At 39.6% G+C, this 19724-nt stretch overlaps 1 protein-coding gene across 1 annotated transcript; it reads left to right on the top strand.

Annotated features, from left to right (window-relative positions):
• Positions 1-15875: 15875 nt before the first annotated feature.
• NPVF (neuropeptide VF precursor) lies at positions 15876-19304 on the top strand. Its single transcript, XM_021689781.1, has 3 exons — positions 15876-16059; positions 17365-17768; positions 19204-19304. Exons 1-3 carry the CDS (start codon positions 15922-15924, stop codon positions 19253-19255), a joined length of 594 nt encoding a protein of 197 aa, XP_021545456.1. The 5' UTR covers positions 15876-15921; the 3' UTR covers positions 19256-19304.
• The last annotated feature ends 420 nt before the right edge of the window (positions 19305-19724 follow it).

Here is a 19724-nt window from a genome sequence, read left to right as displayed (position 1 = left end):
TAGACCTAACAACAAGAAAAGCCTCTATTGTCTCCTATGTGCCAGGCACTAAGCTAGGCATCCTGTATTTGCTATATATTATCTCATTTAAACTAAAACCACGCATTATCTTTTTTATCTTTAAACATGTCTTATTTAAGTACTTCCAACATTTTCAGCGCGATTTTGCAACATTCAGGACCCATCATTTTCTTTTCCAATATAATCAAAAGATAACAAAGACACGTTGGGGAAACAGGACTTAATTAATAACTAGTTTTTTGGCAAACTCTGTTACAATGCCTCAATTCCATTAAGTGAGTGATATCAGTTGGAAAAATGAGGCTAATTTTACTGCAGGTTTAAAGAAAGTGGAAATAACCTCTAAATAGTGGTTTATCTGTGCTTTGCAGTAAAGGTTTTTAGTTCATACTTAATTGAAAAGGCAAGTTACTGTTGAATTTTGAAAATCCTGAAAGAGTTTTTAAAAGTCACTTAATGGAGCATTTTATAGTTGCTTTTGTAGTTTAGAATTTGCGATGGATATCGAGGGATGTATATGCCTTCTGATCCCTTAGATTTAATCAGACTTCTCGCTTGCTTGCATAATGGTTTATGGTACCTTTGATGATTTGCAGCCAACCTAGCTCTTTTAATAATTTACTGTAAAAGCATTTAATTTTTAATGGACAAGAATGGGTTTGAGGTAGCTTTTGCATTGGTAAGTACTATCCTGAAGACTGGGAAAAAGGAACAGTGTATTTAAATTCCAAACATTATTGAAAAACATGCGCCTTTTATTACCAAAATCAAATGCATAATTGAAGAACATACCTAACCCAAAATTATTGTTCATGCTTTATTTAACCAGAAGATAGCATTGCTTTCATGATGCTATCATGAGGACAATTTTTCAAATGCCGCCCCCCCCTTTTTTTTAACCTTCCATGCTGCTTTCAATATTCTGTCCCACTAGAAAAAGGGTATCTGCCACAGGGTGAGAATATACATCATTTTATTACACCTTGCTCATCAAGAAAAGCCCAACAAAAGAATGGTTTGTAATGTCTGGTACATAAAAGAAATTCCATCTTATACTCATTTTCCTTAAAAGTTTTTCTAAGATCTCCATATAATGTGCATACCTAGGAATGATTTCACAACTAGTCTTAAAAATATCAGAGTTCCCATGTGGAAAGAAAAATGGGAAGATGCCAGGATAAATATTTTTTAAGACTTGATGGAGGACAAAACATATCTTTCCTTCAGAGGCACATAAAACAAAAAATGTTGCAATTGCGGAATCACCCCTTTTTCAGATATGCCATATGTAAAAGTCAGAATGGTTTCCCAGAACTACTTTCTGGGAAATCAACTAACAGCCTACAGCCCTGGAAACGTATTCTCTCTGCTCCTAACATTCCATAGCTGACACTCACCCAGCTTACCCTGAAATGGCCCACAGGAGAACTCTGATGGTCAAGGGTCCAAGTCTGAGCTCTGTTTCTAAAGCACCTTTGGAAGTCAGACAAGGAGAGCAGTTTCATGAAAATGTGAAACTCATTCTCTTTGTTTGGGCCTTCAAACAGTCTTGACACGAACACCTGCTACAGAGATTGGTTCCCAAGAACCTTTGGTTCTTAGCCAAGAATTTTGTGCTCTGTCAAAAATTAACCCATCTAAAGATGAAAGTTTGAGGATCCAGCCACCATGTTCATGCTTGGTTTCCTGGGATAAACCTGCAGGTGTGAGAATTATCTGGTTAACGAGGACTCTATCTACTGCCCACCATCTTTTGGCCTCCTGGCAGGGGTTATATATAAAACAGCCTGTACAACAGCTTTCTCTATTAGCCAGATTCTCATCTCCACCCCAGCTAATGAACAGAAACTTCAAGATTTAATCAACTGTCCCCCAGATTTACAGAAGCAGGAATTGCTCCCGAGCAGACAAGTTCCGGGGCACCTGACTTGGGTGACCCTTATCAATCACATACACACATATCTCTTTCTTCTCTCCAACTCTCTCAAATTCTTTATCTCATATCATCAACATTGATTTTTAGAGGTAAATAGTCCTGAGTGATCATCCGGCAATCCACAAACCAGTCCTGTGAAGAAACTATGAGCTAGGTAACTGCCCAAGGTTATGCAGAAGCCAGAAACTAGAATTTTCTAAATTGAGTGTTTTCTAAATAGAGTGCTTTTTGAAATCTGCTTTCCAAATCAAGTGCTTTTCTCATTACATCAGAGTCTCACTCTCCCCTTCCTCTATCTCTGTCTTCCTCTCCTCCCTCCCCTCTCCTATCCCCCAACTACTCTCGTTGCTTTTGCTTTAGTTTTAGGCCTTTGCATGGTGCCAGGGGAACCCATGAGTGTCAATTATCTGCAGCGGTAACCTTCATTGCTAAAAAAAAAAAATTAAGGGATGGGGAGTGGGGACAGATAGTGGACATTCCTGACCCCAGTCTAATAACCTTTTCTCCTCCTCCTCTTCCAATCAGGTGTGCTGCCTCTTTTTTGCATTTGGACAACACCACAGAATGAGCTGACTTAACCCTAGCTTATTGGCCAGCCTAGTCTCTATGACAGAAACATAATTAAGTTTCTTAGGCATATTAATTCTTCTTAATGCCCTCACCAGTTTGCAGCTTTGTGAACCATCTTCAAAAGAGAACAAGGAAATGTAGAAGAGAATGTTATAAAGGTAGCCGCTAACCTCTATCCTGGCCTGGGTTATCCTGGGTTATCTATCCTCTATCCTTGGCCTCCCCGCAAAATTTATGCCAACCAAATACATGAAGTGATACACTAAAGTGTTAACATTGGTCACTCCATGGGTGTAGAACTGGAGTGGGGTACAGCCAGAGAGGGAGGTTACTATCTTCATCCTATTAACATCTTTTAAAAAATGAAGGGGAAATGAAGGAAGGAAAAATGGGAGGAAAACATGCCTAAACCACAATAAAATTTGTAAGCCTGAAACCTAGAGTATATCAGGGAAAAAAATATTTCGAGTATATATTACAAATAAAAAGGCTACAGGCATAATATAGTCAAATCTATAATTCTTTAAATCTATAAGGCTAGGTTTTTAATGAAAGGTGAAAAGGTCTATAAATTCCATTTTTTCCCTTAGCAGTTAAAAATTGGGAAATTCTGAGTTATGGACTGATTGTGAATAGAAAAGAAAAATGTCTCTGTTATGACTGGGTGCTAGAATTTTTTATATATACCGCCCATGTCTATACAAGGGGGATAACAGACTGAATAACAGTCAATCTTGTATTTTTGGCAGACTAAATGATTAACCCTTTCACATCTGAGTCAGTCTCAATCCAATCAACTGTATGGAAATGAATCACTATAATAGAAAAAGTACTTAACTCAAAAGGGCTCATTCATTAATCACATATCAACACACCAGAAAGATAATGTTTCTGCTTAAGTTCCCTGACTCTACTTGTTCATTCATTCCTTCACCAGATATTTGTTGAACTCTTACAAGGATCCAGGCACTCCATAGGGCACTGAGAACAAAAAAAAAAAAAAAAAAAAGGAAAAAGAAAGGAAAAAAAACACACTCCTTAAAATAGAGGATATTGTAGATTGGAAGGGGAAAATAAAAAATAAATAAATTAGCTCATGATCTAAACATCAACATAGATTTTCCACACAGACAAAAAAATGCTGTGGGGGGGGGTAGGGGGCAAAAGGGAACAATTACATATCTATTCTAGGGCAAGTGGGAAAACCTTCACAGAGGAAGTAACACCTGAGCCAGGACTTAGGGAGAAGTTAGAGTTCATTGCAGAGTTTCCAATGAAAATCAAAACCTGAAAATAGAAGAGGCCAAGTTTATGAATACCTCCATTAGGCCAGCATTTCTCAATGTGTTTATAGATTGTATTTGGGAGAGGGAAAAAAAAAAAAGGATTCCATGGTCAAAAGAAAGTTTAGGAAATGCTGGATTCTACAACATGAAATTTTCCTTTACAGCAGGACTTCTCAGAAACTTTACACCCTCAAATTTTATGCCAACAAAATACATGAAATGATACATCCAAGTTTGAACACTGGTTACTCCATGGGTATAAAATGGGGGTGGAGTGGAATCAGTGAGCATTACAGGAATCTAGAAAGGAGGGACAGAATATGCAGTGATTCCCAGGCTTAAGGAAAGTCCCCTTTTCTTTATAGAACTTGAGGGTCTACTTGTCTGTGTACAGACTTTACATCTATATTCATGGTCTGTACTCGTGGATTTATTTTCACGTGTGTTTTAGACTAGGAAAGGGTGATTGTATGCTCCACCAGTGAATGTTCGAATCCCTATTGGAAAAAGCAGCAGACAAGTCTTAACATTATTATTATTGCCATCAACACTACAATCATTCTCATTCCTGAAGGTTGTCATTGTCTTACAGAATTCGAGAGAGGCTATGCCACCATTTTGTTTGGTGTCGGTGTTCGAAGAAGACCAGAAAACCCAGAGTAAAATGACTGAGCAATACATATGCATTTGATTGGTAATTATGTCTGAGATAACTCAACCAAATAGCAACCCAGAAATCATTTTTCTTCTTTGTATAATGACCAACAAATAGATTATCAGATCTTCCCTTCACACTCACTGCATGTGTGTGTTGAATTATGCTCTTTGTATTTGTGAAAAAAAGTATAATTAAGTATATTTTAAGAAGTCCTAAATATTAATAAAAATGGGGAAAATGCAGATGGTCTAGATAACATAGTAAGAGATGAATGATTCACGGGGTCACTATTTCTGTGAACAGAACTTCAGAAACTGCAGATAAAGAAAGACTCCAGGCCTGTGACATGACACTATTTAAAGCATGTACTTACTACCTGTATAATAGGCTGGAAAAGGACTGATTCAATTGACGAAGGGAGCTTTAGATCTATGACTTACATTATCATGATGAATCCTATATTAATATTAAAGTTCTATCCATCATATTGGAAATTTTCCTAGAGAGTTTTTAACATTTCCCTGGTGGCTGCCTTAATATGAAAATCACTGCCATCCTAGGAGACCAGTGCAGAACCTCTGCTTACAACTTTTTCTACATTACATCTTTTCTTCCATTTATTTCTGTGCAAACTGAGTCCCTTTTGGTTTTAGAAAAAAGAAAGTCACTCTCTTCAGATCACCTGAGTCTGTAACACTCTCACAAACGCTCTCCTTCAGCTGTTCCGCATTGTTTCCTACTTCCCTTTTGTTTGCTGATAGTAAAATTAGCAGCAGCAAGAGGTCTGCTCCGTAGGCTTAGGAAACTTGGCTCGAGCTGCTAGGACAAGCAATAAATGCTGGCCCGCTTATATTTTGTAGCCTGTAAAATGTTGGATACTGTAGCTCAGATTCTTTGGTCGGTGGCCACAGTCTGCAAATGTCACATCTCATCAAAATCACTTCAGCAACTGTTGTTCACAGACCTGACCAAAGGGAAAGAGGGTGATGCAATCGGACCATGTGGGAGAGGAGCTGGAGTCTCGTGGTACTAATTTACCATGTATTAAGAACAGTGCTGCCCCAGGTTCTCAGGTGTGACAAAGATCTGGGGGTCTCCTTGACCCTAATTACAATAAGTTCCGAATTCAACTACTTTTGAGATTTGAGATGGGGGTAAAGGAAAAGAATAACAGGCCCAGAATCACTCGCTAGGACTGATTCTCTCTTCCGTGCCCAAAAGTAAACCTTGAAGCTAGAAGTTCATCTTCTACCAGCCTTCCAGTGATGCTCTCCTCCCTCCCAGCCTGCATCCCTCTTCATCTTCCTTCCACCCCACAGTTAACTCTAGAGGATAGTAAGAATAAAAGCAGAGGGGTAGCAGCGATCAGTAACCAACATTTTGAAGGAACTTTTGGGGCAGCCCTGCTGAGCATTTGCTCAACTTTTTCCCCAAACGGGCCATTCAGAAACTGCAGGCAGCTGAACAGAGAGCATGTGGACACTGACTAGCCGCCCTTCACCCTACAGTTTCCATTTGTTCCAGAATGGGGCCAACCCACGTCATCCTCCTGGACTCCAACTTCTTCCACAATTTATCCCTCAGAAGGCTTGGTGGGGAGAGGGAGGTGAAGGAGAAGGATCGACATAACCCAGAGCATCCCGAACTTCCTTTACTGTGTAGTTAAGGAGAGGGGTTAGTTAAGGGGACCTAAATGGTCCAGGCTCTTAGATAGAGAGCACCTACTGTAAGCAGTTGGAAGGGAAAAATTACCTGGCAGATTTTTCATTCAAAAAACTTTATAAATTTTTTAATCTTTCTCTTTCAAAATGAGCCATAACTGGGTCAAATGATACAGAATAGTAAAATGGATGTGGTATGAATTCTTTATAATTATGGAAATGGCAGCTTCCTTATTGGTTACATGAGTCACGTAACATGTAATTCCTGTCTTGGGTTATTAATAATGGATACACAGTTTTCAAATTGTTTTAATGAACACTTCTAAAATACTTTCTGTCACTGAAGCAAATATTTTATTGTAGACAGATATATTTGTAGGACTGAACTAGGATGTCCCATTATTACTGTTTCTAATTTAGTGTAAATATTGTCAAAAAAATTGACAGGAAACAATGAAGCTAATTATCAAAAGAATATATGCTTATATTTGGAATTATACACAAGAGTCTTATTTTTACTATCTCCAAAATAAACACTTACCAATCTGTTAAGGCAATCTGTTAAGGAAAGTCCATTATTTAAGGAAAGGGAATTTTGGAGTGTTTCCAAAGACTACCCAAGTGTCAGACAGAGAATGGCAAGTCTGCCAACTTAATAGAAAAATAAACTCGCTTCCTCAAAAAGCAATGAACCACTCTACTCCAGGTCATAGAATTCACTCAACCTCAGTAAACACAGCGAGAAGAAATGAAGCAAGCCAGGAGCACCACAGCAAAATAAAGGGTGTGAAACACTTAGGAAAGAGGCCCAAGTTAAAAAGAGTTTAGGACCATTTAGGGACCAAACCACCTGGTCTTGAAATTCTCAGGACAGTGCTTCATATCTGCTGCTGAGCATAATGGTGGAAACAGGAGCGCCTCCAAATGCCAAAGAGAAACACCTAAGCCAGGCCTCTTACCTGCCAGGGGAGAAAGGGAATCTTACAGGCTCTCAAAGTTGGCACTGCTTTTGATGGATATATGGAGAAATAGCTGGGAATTGTGCCCTCGGCTGCCCCTGGGGAGGAAGATCTCGAATTTGTTTTGTTTTGTTTTGTTTTTACCATCAAAGCCCCACATGAGCCACAAAAATATCTCACAAGAACACCTGCTTGCAAAAACAAAGACCCAGATGGCACAGATGAAAACACTGTCTACTAGTATCACTGAGCTAGGACGGAGATCTCCTCAGCATCTTTAAAGAAAAACAGAGACATGCCCACAATAGAATGGCCAAGTGGTCCTCTAACTGCAACTTAGAACTTCAGTTTTTCACCCGCGTAGGAAGCAGTTTTCCTCCGCCTGGGGAATTGGATTCAGGAAGAGAAGAGTCCAGATTCTTCCTCATGCTCTATCTATCCAGCTGTATTAGACACGTTTGCATTGTCTTCCCAGTAGCAACACTTACCCCAATGCTTTCACAGGTTTGCAATAGGATTTTCAATGTTAGTGCAATGTGACCCACCTCTGGCCATATATGATTGCTTCAGGATGGGGCTCCTTATCTAGACTGGGCCAATCAGAATCCTCCCCTGGTTATTTTGAATCCAGAACTGAGATAAAGCAGATTCTCATGAGGTTACTGAAATTGAAGATATGTAAACTCAGAAGGTATTAACAAATGGGCTGAGAGGTAGAAAAATCAAGACAGCAGTAGGAAGGAATAATGAAACTGATGCATTGAGAGAAGAAATGAAAATCAAGGAGAAAGTCCCAATGGTGATTTGAGTCCTAGGCTCCAGATGTTCTATAGGCCCCAACCCCATTCATAAGATATCCCCATATCCTCATAATAAATTCTACATTTTGCTTAAACACATTAGAGATTTCAGCTACATGCAACCAAGAAGCTCTGAGTAATGTATCAGGTAAAGGAGAGCTAGTTTTGCAGCTGTGCCAATATGAAAAGCCTCAACCACAAAACATTTACAAGACCAGGAAACTGCTCAAGGGGCAGGGAGGTCCAAGGTAAGCCCACAGTGATTTCTCCCTATTTCATCTCTCACCATGGCCAGGATTCTGGGCTCCTCCTCCTCGGTTATTTTTATCCAAGTTAGGTCAGGTTAAGATAATCATTAAGGGAAGTTTTGAAGTGGTAAATTTAAACAAACAAATCAACCCAAAGAATATGGGAGCATAGGAAGGGCAGTTCCCCTGCTCTTGACCTAGATATTGGGGAATGGGGCAGGGACAGAGGTAGCATCCACTGAAAGATCCACATCAGTTTCCTAGCTGGATGCTTCTAGATCATGGATCATCAGCTACTCTTATCGATGAATCAGAGAGGACTCCAACAGGGCTCATCAGCCAAAGCCCACCATCATAAACTGCTCTGGGTCATTCAAGCCTGTGTTTACAACAGGTTATTGTCCCTAGAGATGGTACGGCTGCTTGTACATCTAAGTATGTTCTAAAACCCTTACCAGCTTTGTCTGTTTTCTTTATTATTGTTTCTCAAAGGGTAAATACCTGATTTCTTAAACTCATCTGGTATAAAACCCAGTATAAAATTAAATCCTTTAGGTATTAACATTTATTTAGCTCATTTAACCTCAAGTAAGTACAGAATTTTCTGTCTAGATCTCACCTTTTAGAATCAGAAGATTGCCAGAAAATCTTCTCCTTTAATTAAATTTATACTCCAAGTCACTATAGATTTAAAAGTATGCTTTTGAGTGCTCCTCCAAAGACAACCATTTGACTGAGAGTTTTTCTGTTTGTTTGCTTGGAATTGGTTGAGTTTAACCAGCAGAACTGCAATGATGTCATTCCTGGCTATGTCATGGACACATCCTTTTGAGGGTCCAATAAAACCGGTGTTGAAGAAAAGTGTAAACCCCTCCTCAGTAATGGAATCCAGCCACTGTGATCTAAGGGATACAGGCACCCATTGGTATGAGGTACCCACATGAGCTCAGACCTAGAACAGAGAGGCAGGCAGTATGGCCAAAGCCAAAGGACTGGTAACAGAGAAGAATAAAGTCCAAGCCCAGTGTGTTAACACAAGGGCCAGCTTCTGCTCAGAACAGCAACTGCCTGGCTGCTGTGGGCCTTCAAGAAACTCTAACCAGTAGTACTCAGGAGCACAGAAGACACATGACCCCTAACCAAAAGAAAAAAACAAACCACAACCCATTCACGTGTACATCTCAAGTAGCCCCCTTATCATCTCTTTCCATCAGAGATGAAAAAGCATCTAGAAAAGTCCACATTTGTGATGACACTCATTTTTATTAGTTAGCCATCTGCCCTTACTCCTATTTGAAATGGGAAAACAGTTGTACTTAAAACATCCTCCAGGAACCGCATCAGTGTAGGCTTAAGCAACAAATTTCCTCCCCAGTGAAGATGTGTTCAGGCTAGTGGAAAAATCAGGCTAGTGAATTAGGCTAGGTCCTTCCTAAACTACTAAAAGTCTCAAATTTTCTTTTTATTAAAGCAAATTGGGGCGCCTGGGTGGCTCAGTCGGTTAGGCATCTGCCTTCAGCTCAGGTCATGGTCTCAGGGTCCTGGGATCCCTGCTCAGTGGGGAGCCTGCTTCTCCCTCTGCTTGTGTTCTCCTGCTCTCTCTCTCTCTGTCAAATAAATAAATAAATAAAATCTTTTTTAAAAAGCAAATTATTATTTGAAGAGCACATTCCACACTTTAGAGCGGGATCCTTCAAAACAAAGATAAAACAAAAACAAGATATTGAAAAGGCACACACTTTGTAAAGAACTAAATTCTTCTGCTCAGGTTAGAATAACAAGATGGCTGCTTGCTTATTTTAAAAATATCAAAGGCAAAACTGGCTAAAAAAAGAGGAAAAAAAAATCCCAGGAAAGGTCTTGGTTTCCATTACCTGTATTTGTATAAAAGCTCTGTGTGGTTTTAACTAAACATCTGGTCTTTGTCCCTCATGTAGAGAATTCTGAGTTTTCTTGACACTTTGGCAAAAGGTACCACAACCCCCTGCCAGGCCAGTAAAAATCACACATTTTTCCTGCAAGGAAAAAATGTCAATAAAAATGAAACATTAAAAAGCATAAAAGCTTGAATTAGAAAGCTGTGCTATAGAGAGGCGGCTTCCTAATCAGCCTTACACAATTGCTGTAAAAATTCTTTAAAACATTACCACTCCATATCGCTTGAAAGATTTAATACTGAAAAGTTTGTTCAGTATATTATTCTAAAATATGTCCTTTAGACAGAGGGACCTTGCCATTTAATCAACCTTCAAGAATAAATCTTATGAATTAATTTTATAATTATTTAATATATATTCCTGTACAAACCGATTCTTCAAGCGACTCCAACTAGAATTGAATTTCAACTGCTTTTACTACACGTAGGAATCATCTTGTCTCACGTTCACATCAGCACCTCCAAGGCCCTTGCATTGTACTCTGTCATAACAAAAAGCAGAGAAGTAAATACAAGCTGGCTATCAAAATATGACAAGCTCATTATAACAAGCCACTCATAAATCTTGAAACAAAGGCACCACCACGCATTTTTAAAATAGTAGTGTTATACAATTTGCATGGGATGATTTTATTTGGAACCAAGGCAGGTATTTCTTTGTCTCTGCACACAATATACTGAAATATATTTATACAGTAATGCCACCGCCCACCTCTAAAGGGGGCCTGAAATTAGTTAACAAATGGTTACAAAATACTTTGCAAACATGCCAATGCAAAATAAGAAGATGCAAAATACGATGCCCACAAATTCTTCTGCAGAGTGCAGCAATTGGACTCTGCTTGGATGGAGAGGGAGAAAGAAACTATCAAGAGGCAAATGGCCTAGGAGTCAACTGCTGGGCTGAGGGCAAGGAATAGGGTTCTATAACAAAGTTCTTCTGCATATTAACATTCACCACCTCTTCCGTAGACCTCACCAGGGCCTTAGGGGGCATGGATCAATGTGTGGAGGAAGCTAGCTCTGCTGCATAAAAATTTAAATAAAAATTTGCAGCCCATGGCACAAAACAACCACTTATTTTAAATATTGTCCTAGAGGTGAGGATAAACCAGAACCTTACAAAGTCCTAAATCCAACTCAAGTCAGCTCAGTTCCTGATTGGTAGGAAGAATTTGTCCCCTATTCTAACTGCCTGCCAGAGGCTGGGGGCATCTGGTGGGCGTGGAAAAATAACGAGCAATCAGAGAACCCTTTTCTGCCTTCAGCCAGGGGAGCCTATGAAGTCCGCCTACTGGACAACCCTTAAGCATCGTCAGGAAGCCCTCCTTAGGGCTGTGTCGTCCCTTTTCACACCCTTCCTGGTGTTTGGACCCATTAACACAGCAAGATCCATCAGAACATACTGAACTTACCAAGCTGCATGTTGCACTATAACAGGATAAACCTACACTCACATTCAACCTACTTATACCTGACTGTCCTCATATAGGTCTCAGTCTGGGAAAGCCTTAGATGCGAATCCTCAGTGGGAAAATGTTAAGATGTTAAGATTTCAGGATAAGCCAACAAACTTAAGCTCTAATAATGTTTAAGTCACAGTAAAGAGGAAACTCTGGTCAACAGCCAAAACTGGGGAAAAACAGTGAACAAGCACCTTCAGTTTTAACCCTTATTCCTAATACCAATGAAAAATGTATTCACTCATTTAGAAATAAAGTGTCCTGGGGCACCTGGGTGGCTCAGATGGTTAGGCGTCTGCCTTCGGCTCAGGTCGTGATCTCCGGGTCCTGGGATTGAGCCCCACATAAGGCTCAGGGGGAGCCTGCTTCTCCCTCTCCCTCTGCCTGCCACTCGCCCTGCTTGTGCTCTCTCTGTTTCTCTCAAATGAATAAATAAAATCTTTTAAAAAAATAGAAATAAAGTATCCTTAACATCTGTGAGTTAGGCAATGGAAATGTCACTGTGATCTACACAAGCAAGGCTCTGCCCTCACATGGTTTCCCCGAGCAGTACAGGGGGAGGGGAGGCAAGGTACAGTACAGGACAAGTCTGAGTAAAAAAGCGACAACTGGGCAAGAACAAAGAGCCATTTATCAGAGCTGGAAGTCAGGAGAGACTTCTCACAACATGTGATGCCTCAACTGAGTCTCAAACAATGAAGAGGTGTAAGAAAGAGAGAGGGGAGTGGGCGAACATTCCACGCGCAGGAAAATCATGAGCAGAGGCAAGAGAAATTGCATCCATTTGGAAGAATAGAAAGAAGTTTGTCATAAAGCACAGAGGTGGCAGGGAGCAGTGGGAGAGAAAACTCGGGAGACGTTAAGAAGACTACAAGTAATGAAAAGTGGCCTAGGTGATTCCAAGGAAAATGGGAAACCACTGAAAGGTTTTTAAAAAGAAATCACTAATATGTTCTACTTTGTAAAAACGTTTCTGATTGCTCTATAGAGGAAGAATTGGAGAGACCAAGGAGAAAGTCTAGGCAGGAGAAAATAGTGAACCGAGTACTGGCACTGGGGATGGAGAGATGTGAACAGATCAATTAGAAGTTAGAAGAGACCAGGCTTGATGGGGCAGACTGGCAGAGTGAGAACGTGTTCAGAATGGTTGGGTTCAAATCCCGGCCCTGCCATTTGTAGAGAAAGTTACTTCATCCTTCTGCACCTTAGTCTTCCTTTCCGGAAAGTAGGAATAATAAGAGCAGTCATAGCAGCAGGTGTTTTTGTTGTTGTTATTGTAGCTGCTTACGAGATTATTATGAAAGCTGAACAAGTTAATTCACAAAGTACTCAGGACAGTTCTTGGTATGGGGTCAGTGCTCAAAAAAATAGTGTCTAGTATTATTGAGTGTAATAGCTCAAAACCAGAAACTAGTTTTTCATTAACTCTAGAATGGGATGAGGGAGAAATGGGGAGGAAATAGGCATGGGTCTCGCCACGGATTTGGGCTTGGTCAAAGGGGTGGCTGCCTGTGCCGGTTAATCTGTTTATTGCCTCTCAGCTCCAAATCCACTCTTGATTTCGTGCTCTGAGATATAGAGATGGACCCCGAAAGCATTTATCCTTTCAGCAGGCATAATTTTAAGCTTTGCCAGTAAAGGGCACTACAGGGGTATACTACTACACAAGGAATGGACATCTCGTTCTGGCTCAAATGGGTTTCCATTTGCTCCTTTTTGCCCCTACACATGGCTGCCAGTGGTGTATGTAGGAGGCATCTGGTAGCACTCATCCCCAAGGGGGTTTCAGTGGCAGATTCCCAGTGAGTCTCAGAGTTATCCCAGAAGTTGCCTTCCCAGCCTTGACCCATCTGCACCCCAGAAGAGTTTCTCCCACTTGTGACTAGAGACAGGCTCTGGCGTGGAGTAGCACATTTCTCTGCCATCCATACTTCCTCCAATATGGTCTGCATTCCAATCAGCTTGTCCTTTCCTTGGATACTCTGTCCCCTGGCCCTCATGTATTCTTTATCATTTTATAGCTAATCCCCATTATAATTAATAATTCTTTATATTGCTCAAATTACTATGTATATTCTATCTCCTGATTGGACCCTGACAGAAACAGTGCTGTTCATTGAAATGGGAAACATAGGAAGAGAGACAGGCGTGAAAAAGATAAATCCCAATTTGGACACAGAGCACTTGAGATGCCTGTGAGACATCCCAACAGCACCATCTGGTAGGAAGCCAAGGATCTGAGGGGTCCAAAGCTCAGAAGTGTCCAAGCTGGAGAGGGAGTCTCAGACATGAGTGGCCTTCAAGTCTCCAAAGTCTTAGTAAATGAAGCATGTATGTAAATGTCACAGCCAGGAGATAGATTTTTTTTTCATTTTTTTGTATGTTCCTATGTCTCATCAAGAATCCCTAAATAGGCTATGTATGTAGGAGCACATTTCATCAAAGGATTTAGGGTGATTTCTTACTGTGTATGTCAGGTCATGTTGTTTTATATCGACGTTTTCGAAGCTAACTGAAAATATGGTTGAAAAGTGCCAAGCCCTGTACTAATAACTCTAATTACACTCCAAACTTGGAAGTTTGAACCTGGTGGAGGCAGGGAAATAATTAGTCATATCGGCTACACTAGATGCTGACTGAAATCAGAAAAACTCCTAGATGTGCCAAAACCCCAAGTAGCAGTATCGAAAACTGGTGCACTGCTACCCTCTGAAATGACCAGATAACAAACACACTTTGAAAGAGCTCCAGGCTGACCCCTTCCACTCACTCTTTGCAGGGTGTGAACTCAGCCAACATAACTCGCTCCTTGCTTCACCCATTTCTCAAAAGTTTGGATCTACTGACCACAAAAAAAGGAAGTTCCATCAGCAGTTTGCAAAGGAACAATTTGAAAGAGAAATGCATTAAATCCTCGGGGAAATTAAACCCAAATAATCCAATAACAGTGTTACAAAATTAACCCTAGACTATGAATTGAATTAATTGCCTCCTACTGTGGGGATTCTTGGCTAGCACAGACCAAAACAAATGAGGCCAATGATGTCAACTGCCTTAAGAGAGGCTGCGGGCAAGTGTGACCTTGGGGTACCCAAGAGTTTACCCATTGTTGTTTTTCTAATTTATTCTGGAGATCTATAATACAGAGTAGGGTCTTCACTTCCGCCCATCACAAACCTCAAATTATGGTAGGCTGTGGGAGTGGCTCGAGGTGGTTCAGTCCTTGACACAATAGGTGCGATTTCATGACTTGCTTTTTTGTGAATTCACCTCTAAGTGTCTGTGTCTAGAAGTAGCTAGAAATCAATCACTGTAAGGTCTTTCTCTCCTGAGAGCGTTGAATGGGCAAATGAGAACAAGTAAGGATTTCTCTAGAACCTAGGCAGTCTCATGATAAGGCAGGTCTTTAAGAATACCAGTCATCTGCTCCAAAGAGACTCGCTTTGGCATTTCAGGAAATAAGCATTTATTTCTATAAATTCTTTTCTTATGCCATGATGTCAGTGTGCCTCTGGCAATGTGAGATTACCTAAATAATATGGGCCAGGGGAGCAACAAAATTAGCATGTGTGTGACTTACCAAACCTCTGCTAGGGTTCTTAAGGGCTCTGAGGAGGAAGGTAGGATATGGCATCATCACAGAAATACAATCCCAGTGATTTATACAGTTTTGCCAAATAAGGCCCACGGGGAAGATACAAAAGGCCTAGAACTGCCTCCAGCTTCTCCTGAGACAGCCCGTTTGTCAAAACACCTAACTCATGGTCTTGTGCCCACCTTTCACGTCGTAGCTGACATTTACTCCTGACTCTTTTTAATAACCAAACAGCATTACAAAAAGTTAATTAATGTCATTTTATTTGGGTATTATGCGACTTAGAACTCTTTTTACATTCTGAATTTTGTTTGACATTTTGAAAATACTATGCCTAACTCTTTTGTGTGGGTAAAAAAAAAAAAATTTTTAACATAGCTAGCATGTATTGAATACTACTTTTCTTCCTTCTCAAGAATTGACGCAAACACTGAAATATTTTTCATTCGAGCTCAAAGAAATGAAGCATTCTGTTTGTTGGGAATCTTAATTACCATGGCCCCAAACTTATCTAATTAGAAGCTCCTTTATAGTGAGGAAAATTACTTTCAAAGTTAATGAATTTGCAAACAGGAACGTTGCTGTCTTTCCAGAATGAATTACCCACATTCCTTAAATACATAGTTTAGTTAAACACTCTAATTAATATTAGTACATAAAACATGTGGGATTGGTTTCACTGATAAATCAAACTTTCCTTTGTTTTTAGACAGTATAAAAAGACCATGATTCCCTTCCTCGTAGACATCAGGCTGCACATAGAAACTTAATTCTAGATTCTGAACAAAATGAAAGTTATTTCATCAAAATGCTTTATTTTAGTGATTTTAGCCACTTCAAGCTTGTTAACATCAAACATCTTTTGTACAGATGAATTAATGATGTCCAATCTTCACAGCAAAGAAAATTATGACAAATATTCTGAGGTAAGTTTTTTAACTTTAGCATGACTAGCATTAACTATATATTTGTCCTAATTCTAATGCTTTTGTATTTTATAAAGAGTAAGGAATAAGTTCGTTTGTGCTTTGTTGTTTGTCCAACTGCAGCCTTCCATGACAGTGCGTTGATGTAACTTGTATTTTTTAACACAACAGCAAACAGTCTGGCCTCTCTAATGACAAGTTATGTACAGGATTTGGTGTAATTAATAATTTTCTGTAATTAATAATTCTCAATTGACTCAGAAGTACACAGTTGTAATAAATAGTTGCAGAAATAAGATCTGATACATTTCAGCTGAACATTTGAGTTGTCTTCAAACTACAGACAAACAAACAAACAAAAATACAAGGATTATATGTTCTACTTAGTAATGATGAGCTGGTAAGTTTATGGTAAATCTATATCTAAGTAAAGTATTTATCTTTAGATGGTAGAATTACAAGTTATTTTTATTTTCTTCTTTATGTTTATATATTTTCCAAATTTGCTGAAATGAGTATGTATTACTTTTACAATCAGAAAAACAACCATTTATAAATCTTCATAGGGACAAATATTCATGGTAAGCTAAATCTAATTAAATATTTGCTGTATTTTAAATGGTTATTTTAAAGTTGGTATATTAGTGGTGCAGTAGTCCACAAACCAACCAGTGCTTTACTAAAAATGTAACTTGTATACTAATAAAAATACAATCAGTTTCTTAGAGTGGAGCTCTGAATATGAGCAGGTAAGAAAGAAATACAAGGGAGCCTCCTCTAACTCTACCCCAAAGCCTAGCTAGCATCTCTGTTTCCATGTATCCGCCACTTTGGTGTTTAAAAAGAGGAGACACAAGAGACATGAAGAGGCAGTGGGAGGTTTCTCTAAAATAAAAAATCTGTCCAGGGACATAGAAACTGGATTGCTTTAAGAAACCGAATACGAATTATTTATTTAAAAATTCTGCAAATGGAAACACAAACTTTGTTTATAGCTTTACCAGTTCCGCAAACTGAAGTCTGGATTTAAGTTAATTTGGAGTTTAAACCTATTGCTTATAACAATAACTTATTTTTTTTTAAGATTTTATTTATTTTTTTGACAGAGAGAGACATAGCGAGAGCAGGAACACAAGCAGGGGGAGTGGGAAAGGGAGAAGCAGGCTTCCCGCAGAGCAGGGAGCCCGATGTGGGACTCGATCCCAGAACCCCGGGATCATGACCTGAGCCGAAGGCAGACGCTTAACGACTGAGCCACCCAGGCGCCCAACAATAACTTATTTTAATATTCATTTCTAATCATAGCCTGAAGGAGACCTTAAGGGGGAGAAGGAAAGAAGTCTCAATTTTGAAGAACTAAAAGATTGGCGTCCAAAAACTGTCATTAAGATGAGTGCACCCACAGTCAACAAAATGCCACACTCAGCAGCCAACTTGCCATTGAGATTTGGGAGGACCATGGAAGAAGAAAGAAGCACTGGGGTAATGGCCAACCTGCCTCTGAGATTTGGAAGAAATATAAAGGAAAGCATCTCAAGACATGTTCCTAATCTGCCCCAAAGGTTTGGCAGAACAGCAGCCAAAAGTGTCGCCAAGACATTGAGTGATTTGCTCCAACAATCCATGCATTCACCATCTGCCAGTGAGTTACTTTACTCCATGAACTGCCCGCCTCAAGAAATCCAGAATCCTGATCAAAAACACCCATGGTAAATACCTGAAAACCAGTTAAAATGCATGGGCCGTTATATATAGCTGGTCCAGAGACGTTAAAAAGGATTACCTCTTTTCAAAAGAAGTTTCTAAGAAAGTTAAGTTTCTTAGAAGGAAAAAAGTAAAGAGATGGGGAAATAAATACCTAAACTGAGAACTACAGAAGGCCAGATACAAACATGACCAGAGGTAGAAAGTAATGAGGTGGCTTCCCCTAAGCCCCACATGGGCATCAATCCCACTACTCTATAGCCACACGCTGAGTAGGAAGAAGATTCGATAACAGGATTGGGAATTTAGGCCTATGACATATTGCCCAGCATTTGACCTCTTTAATGTGAAAGGTCCCGCATGAGGGAGCTATCTGCAAGTACAAGGAAGGCATCACAATATGCCAAGTCTCAAATTCAGAAGGTTTTCTTCCTCAACTTTAAATCAAAATTTTTTTCTTTTTTCTGGATCTCATTTTATAAATGAGTTCTATTACAATCATTGTTTGCATTAATAAGTATTAAGTTATCTACTATGTACAAATTAGAAAGCAAGAGGTTCATAAAATTAATAGGCAACTTACCTATTATTTTCTAATAGAGTATATATAAAAACAACAAATTTCTGTAAAGTAGAACATGACACCTTAATTAAGGCCTGTAGAAAGGAAGGCAGCAAGCTGTGACACCTTATAAGGGAGACGTTTTCAGAACATTCCTGGTTTATTTTTTACCATGGCTCTTATCCCCATCTGACATATGTTTAGAGTCCATTCCCCTTTACTAGAATTTCAGGTCCATAAATCCCATGCTTTTTGTCCACTGCATATCCCCAGTGCCCAGAAAAAAAGAGGGGGGAAAAAAGGAGAGTATTTCTACATGTGGAAATCTGGGAACGTTTCATGAGTTAAACTTTGAAAGGTGGCTCTGTTTTGAATATTCAGAGACTGGCGGGAGGAGAGAAGATACTTTCAGGCAAAGAGAGGAGTATGATCAAGATGAGCCAAGCACAGCTAGGGTTCAGTTTGGCAAGAGCAGCAGGGGTAGGAAGAGGAAAGGAAAGAAGGCGAGGAGGCTGGGGTAAGAGCAGAGAGTGCACTCAGGGCTGACTAAAGGACTTTGGACCCTATTCATCAAGGAAAGGAGAACCACTGACATTTCTGCTGAGGTCCTGGGATATTACGCGGAGGTAGAATTTGGCAGCTCACCAGATGTTGGCAGTGGTACAGTCATGAGGGAGAGGGATGAGTCAAGGGTAAGGTGGTAAGTCTGAGTACGCACCCATTACAAATTCAGGTTCTCATCAACATCTCACTCATTTCAAGTGCAACACAATTCAACTCAAGTATAATTAAGCAATCAGGATCATGGCTAGTATTTTTATATGTACTCATGCCATTGTTATGATGGATGAGAACATCGTGTACTGCGTACATTTTAGGAGACTGGGATTCAAGAAAATAGATGATGCAGAACTGAAACAAGAAAATTAAGTCTGGAGCTTGGCCCTAAAGATGATTTAAGCTGTGGTCTGTAATCTGCAAACAACTCTATAGTGAAGACACCAATGGATGAAGAGTCACTGTATTCTTTTGATGGTTTATCACTGACAACAATTTTTCTTTGTCACTAGAGCTAGTATCTTAAAAGTTATTTAAAAAGCAACTTAAAGAATATTGTAATGTAAAGATGAAATAATTTTTGTCTAAATAAAAAGAACATGGCAAACACTTAAGAAGCCTCTGGTGATGGGGAGAAAGGGAGAGAAGGGCACGGGGGGAGGCTGAAGCCATCTCACCATCTTATGTAAAAATCATAGATACAGCCACACTGAAGTAAAAAATTAAATAGGAGAGTAGCCTGACAAATATTATTATGAAATTTAAATAATTTAAGAGAGTAACATGGTTGACAAATGAACAAGAATAACAAATCACTTACAAACATGTTTTATACACCCAT

This window comes from Neomonachus schauinslandi, chromosome 12 (genome assembly GCF_002201575.2).
Source record: "Neomonachus schauinslandi chromosome 12, ASM220157v2, whole genome shotgun sequence".
NCBI lineage: Eukaryota > Metazoa > Chordata > Mammalia > Carnivora > Phocidae > Neomonachus > Neomonachus schauinslandi.
The sequence above is the reverse complement of the archived record's forward strand: the minus strand, read 5'-3'. Positions and strand labels throughout refer to the sequence as shown.

Excerpts from the sequence above, each read along its gene's own strand:
- NPVF (XM_021689781.1), top strand. The coding sequence starts at position 15,922 with ATGAAAGTTATTTCATCAAAATGCTTTATTTTAGTGATTTTAGCCACT. Across the intron at positions 16,060-17,364 it reads ATTATGACAAATATTCTGAG|CCTGAAGGAGACCTTAAGGG; the intron begins GTAAGTTTTTTA and ends TTCTAATCATAG. Across the intron at positions 17,769-19,203 it reads CCTGATCAAAAACACCCATG|GAGACTGGGATTCAAGAAAA; the intron begins GTAAATACCTGA and ends CGTACATTTTAG.